The 5,035-nt window shown below is 33.9% G+C and overlaps 1 protein-coding gene across 5 annotated transcripts; it reads right to left on the bottom strand.

Annotated features, from left to right (window-relative positions):
- Nucleotides 1–629: 629 nt before the first annotated feature.
- Nucleotides 630–3,315, bottom strand: LOC127745783 (putative ubiquitin-conjugating enzyme E2 38). 5 transcript variants are annotated; one of them, XM_052259583.1, is made up of 6 exons: nucleotides 3,237–3,315; nucleotides 2,011–2,486; nucleotides 1,873–1,934; nucleotides 1,631–1,732; nucleotides 1,314–1,542; nucleotides 630–1,187 (listed from the first exon to the last, which is right to left on the bottom strand). In XM_052259583.1, exons 4-6 carry the CDS (start codon nucleotides 1,684–1,686, stop codon nucleotides 876–878), a joined length of 597 nt encoding a protein of 198 aa, XP_052115543.1. In that variant the 5' UTR covers nucleotides 1,687–1,732; nucleotides 1,873–1,934; nucleotides 2,011–2,486; nucleotides 3,237–3,315; the 3' UTR covers nucleotides 630–875. The 5 variants fall into 5 exon arrangements, with proteins under 5 accessions (XP_052115543.1, XP_052115544.1, XP_052115545.1 ...); XM_052259584.1 differs by having other exon boundaries at nucleotides 3,214–3,243; XM_052259585.1 differs by lacking the exon at nucleotides 3,237–3,315 and adding an exon at nucleotides 2,789–3,138.
- Nucleotides 3,316–5,035: the final 1,720 nt, after the last annotated feature.

Raw genomic sequence — 5,035 nt, forward strand, 5'->3', positions numbered from 1 at the left:
ATTTCAATTGGTAAAATCACTTCGGATTTGGTTCCAAATGCTTATAACATATAGCAAGATTTTTTGATTTAATTTAGCATTCTAAAAAGAGATATAACTAAGAGTTTTAATTTATCCTTTAAATTATTCTCTTGATGTTTAAATAAATAAAAATTTAAAAAGATAATTTCTTAAAAAATTATTTAAAAGTTAAAAGAATAATCAGGAGAATAAATTATGACTTTTAATAATTTTTCTTCTAAATATATGATTTAACTCAGAAAAACTCAATTGAGGAGTGCATTTGTCTTGTAATTGGTAAACAATGAACTTGATTCCTATTTAAACTAAGTTTGTTATGACATGATTTATTTGAAAACTTCCATCACAAAAGCGAGTTAAAAAACAAAAAAGAACATTTGGATGATACTGATTACTGAATACTTACTGACAAAGTAAGTATACAACATGGTGTTAGACTTTCACCAGCACCTATATTATTAGATTAGAAGATGACATAGCCAAAGACCTTTGTACAGTTATAATATTCATAAATATTGTTCCAAATTAACCCAAAAAAAATATGAAGAAATAAGACATAAATGGAAGCATGTGCATTGAACAACTAGTAGTTAAATTGAGATTAAAGAACCAGTAATTTGGAGAATCCAAGCAGAAATGTCTTGGAAAAACTATTCTCTGCCTAATTTAGAAGCCATTTTGAAAATCAAAAACCCTAAACTAGCATGTCAAATTTTTACAGGTTGGCGGCATAATCAACAATGAGAATCATGATGTGGGACATCAAAAGTGCCACCAAAAGTAAGCAAATAAAGAAACCTAACTAGCACTCCTTATTCATAGCATGAACATCCATCCTAATAGGGCTTCAGAGATTAAAGGGTTAATGCTGCTACACCAGACACACTGTTGTAACACTCTGTTAGAGTTGCACTAGCTGCAGCAGACATATTCAAAATCTCCGGCGACCGAAATTCCTCCCAATCAGTGGATCTGTTCTTAGTGAAAAAGGCAATAAGAGTGTTCATCATTCTATGGACAGCTAACTGAAATTCTTTCTGGTTCTTAGCTGCACTATTGCTAATAGTTGGACCAAGATTATATATGACTGAGCCAACAGGAGCCCCCTCGGAGTATGGCTCGGGCCCGGAAATGGCCAGCAAGTCAGCAACCAGATCCTCAAAATGCTGCAGAGGAATAAAATGCTAAGATGTATAAGCCCATGATTTATGCATGCATGTATGATATCAAAACTATCAAGACAATACCATATTCAAAGAATGAGAAAAAGAAATTTGTTCTAGATGCCAAACCTTTGGAGGTTTGCGCATCGTATACATCATTGTCTTCAAGGATAAAAGAAATGCATTATCACTGTACTCCTTAGATCTTCTATGCCCATCTCGAGTGGCTCCATATGATTCTGGGTATCCAGGCTCATTATCCCTACCTTGCCAAGTGCCAGAAAGACTAAGGCAGACTGTTCCACAGTTATATAAATTTGGATTTATCCTAAAGGACCCCGGAGTGGTAGTAAACTTTCTGCAGTAAGATAATACAGGTTTACATCACATACAGCAAAAGGAACCTTCTATAATAACACGTGGAATATTTAAGAGATGATACATACCGGGGGAGAAGCAGGATAGTTATCAGGAAAGGAGCAATCAAAAAAGAAAAGACCATCGTGGTATGGAGTGCCTTGAGGTCCAATGATGGCAGCCCTCAGAAGCTGCATCCGGGATTCACTAACTTTTAACAAATACTGTTTCGGCAAAAATAAGTTTGTGAAATGCATATGCATACCTTACCATATAGCAAACATTATTTTTATAGATGCAGGACATAGTGGATTACTTAAAAAAGGAATACCTTGCGAATTCCCCTAAAAATTTTCCACTCCTCCTGGATTCTTTTGGCCAGTTCTTGGGTCGCTGTAGAGCAAACAATCAAAAGCTTGAACATTAGGTTGGTAGATATAACTTAGAAACAGTTTTCCAATATCATTACCTGCACCTCTGAAGTACCCTGCTTATCAAAGAAATGATCAGGAAAAGAATCAACAACATCAAATTGCTTAAATTGCCAATATTTTTTGCATGACAATATCATCCTTGGCTTCTGCTTTTCCATGGGAACTTGATCCTTCAGAAGCACCAACTTGCTTGCATTCACTTGAACCAATATCCTTCAACCAAAGCAGTGACGCTTCAACCCCAGTAGGTAAATTGTCAAATTGATCCTGCATACTTGAATAAACATCATCGTAGAAGTCCTCAATGTAATCAAATTCAGAGCCATAATCAGGATCTTCATCCATTTCATCTTCATCAATCATATCCTCATCATCCTGACATGAAATATCATCATAACCATTGGGATTGTTTGAATTGAGCGATCCTGAGGTGGAGCTCTTGCAGAGGTCACCACTACCAGAGGACTCTCCCACATTCATAAGAGTTTTCATTGTCGCCTACAATGGCATCCTGACAAGAGAAGAAAAAACACATGTGAGCTCCTCCTTGAGGTAATAAAATCATGATAGATATGGTTTCACTTTCACATTCCCAAATAGTTCTTTACAACTATTACAAGCATGATGAGCTTACCATACAAATTGTTACACTCTTTAGAGACAATAGTCGTAAGCATTTAAAGTTTAGGGCATTGCAAACTATAGTGTTGGAAATTTGGTTCAGTTACAATTGAGTATTGAAAATTAAAGACATAAACTTGTCCACGCTGATTTGAAAACGTAAGGAAAAAAAAAATCCCAGTAATCATTGACCATAAATTTAATTTGCCGTAACATTCAGAAGAGGATTATAAAAATGATGAGTCATAACAATGAAGAGGAACTTTGAGACATTTTTTTAAGCCTGAAAAGGCCAAAAGCATTCATGGAAGAGGAAAGGCTCTAAAAGACTTTTTTGTGCATAGCAACGCTGACGGGCAAACCAAGGAGGAAATCACCATTTTAGCAGCCCCAAACAACCCCACAACGTGAAAAAGTTAAACTAAAAGAATCATACTAGGAAGAAAAACACACACACATACACACAAAATTTGTCTACAAAAAAGTTGTGTTCCATTTTTTTTTAAGGGGAAAATAGAAAAATACAAACATAATTGTTTGAAACAACACGTAAAGTTACGAAATTCAGAGGATCAAGGATGAACGTCAAAATCCATAAGGGTAGCCACAAACATTACCAAAAGAAAGGAACAAACTTTACCATAATCCAACCATGAAAAACATGAATGGTTTATATGATAGCAGAGTGAAAGAAATGAAACCTACAAGGTAAAAAACTTTTTAAGAAAATGGAAATATTTTTTTCCTTATTTTATTGTTTTTTTTTTATTTTTTATTTTTTATTATTTTCTTGATCGCAGAATTGGGAGCGTTGCTATCAAGATCCATTGGAATGGAATAGTCTCAACCCCACTCACTGCTACAGATGCAAACAAAACAGCCACGCAAACACACTTTCCCTCTCCCAGATACGAACACCAATGTTCCAATCTATTCCTACTAGGCTACTACCTTTTTTTTTTCTTTTAAATATTTATACCAAGAAGTTTGGATTTTCTATTTTATTTAAACAGTAAACTAACAATTAGGTTTAGGAAAATTCCAACTTCGAACAAATTAGTTTCTAAAAAAAATATCAATTTAATTTTTTAGAATAGTAAACGGTGGCCTGACATGATTATCTATGAAAGATAGTAATGTAAATAACAATTTTTGGAGAAAACTTCATTTATTTTGATAGGATTTGTGATATGGATTAATCTTTACATACAAGTGTTTTGCGCTTATAAGCTTTACAAGTCTGAAGGGAACGAAACTCCATAAACGCGCTGCTTATGTTACGGGCCTTAGACTTTTAAATCAATCCAAATCAATTAATGCATAAATATATAACTTCCATTTTTGAAAAGATTTCGTTTCCTTTTCGAGTTTCTTGCCAAATTTGTTCGATCTCCTTCGTGCGTTCTCTCTTTGCCTTCGATCTCCTTCTGTTTTTTTTTTTCGATTTTCATGGTTTCTGAAATCAAGCTTTGAAATTGTTTTGAAGATAATGGAACTTTAGAAATACACCCAAATAATTATAGAAATATACCCAAAGGATTATAGAAATACACCCAAAGAATTACAGAAATACACCCAAACGGTTACAGAAATAAACCAAACGATTACAGAAATACACCCAAAGGATTACAGAAATACACCCAACAAATTTAAGAAATACACCCAATATCAGAGGGGAGACAGTATATTTCTTCTTGAAATCTTTTAATGTTTTGTTGGTTAAGGATGAGGGAGACAATCTAGAAAAAAACCTAAAAGAACAGTAAAACAGTACCTTGAATAATGTTTCTTTGTTTTTTCTGGTGATTTTTAATGGAGATTTGTATCTTTTCTTCTTGATTTCTTCTACTCTTCGCAAAATCATAGTTTGTTTTGAATGTCGCTTGAATCTTGATGGTCTGTGTTTTGATTGAGGAAGAAAAGGAAGAGTGTGGCATAATGAACGTGTTGTAAGGCGCATGCGTTAGACACTCAATTTAAAGGAGTGGTGCGCGTATTTTTTTCTTGGACTTGGGCCAACTTGTATAGCTTGTAAGCCAAAAATGCTTGTATGTGTAGCAGGCCTCTTGTGATATATAGAGAGTTGTTGATAAAGGATATATAAAAATTCAAAAGATAATAAATGCTTAAATGTCCAAAACTACATCTAACGAGACATGCATCACTGTAAATAATGAAATACATGGACAATTCGGTTTCGTTTCATACTATTTATTGATAGAATAACATACATGTCCACCGTTTGCTATTTTGGAGGACCTAGTTGGTACTTTTTTTCTTTAAGAACAAATTTGTCTAAGGTCAACATCTTTGAGGATCTAATTGTCACTTTCCTCTTATTTAAATTAAATAAATATAAAATTTACGAAAATATATAAAGTACAGTGTAATTACATAAATACACAACCAGTCACATCTCGATTACTGAGGGGTTCCAAA

This window comes from Arachis duranensis, chromosome 3 (genome assembly GCF_000817695.3).
Source record: "Arachis duranensis cultivar V14167 chromosome 3, aradu.V14167.gnm2.J7QH, whole genome shotgun sequence".
In the NCBI taxonomy this organism is placed as follows: domain Eukaryota; kingdom Viridiplantae; phylum Streptophyta; class Magnoliopsida; order Fabales; family Fabaceae; genus Arachis; species Arachis duranensis.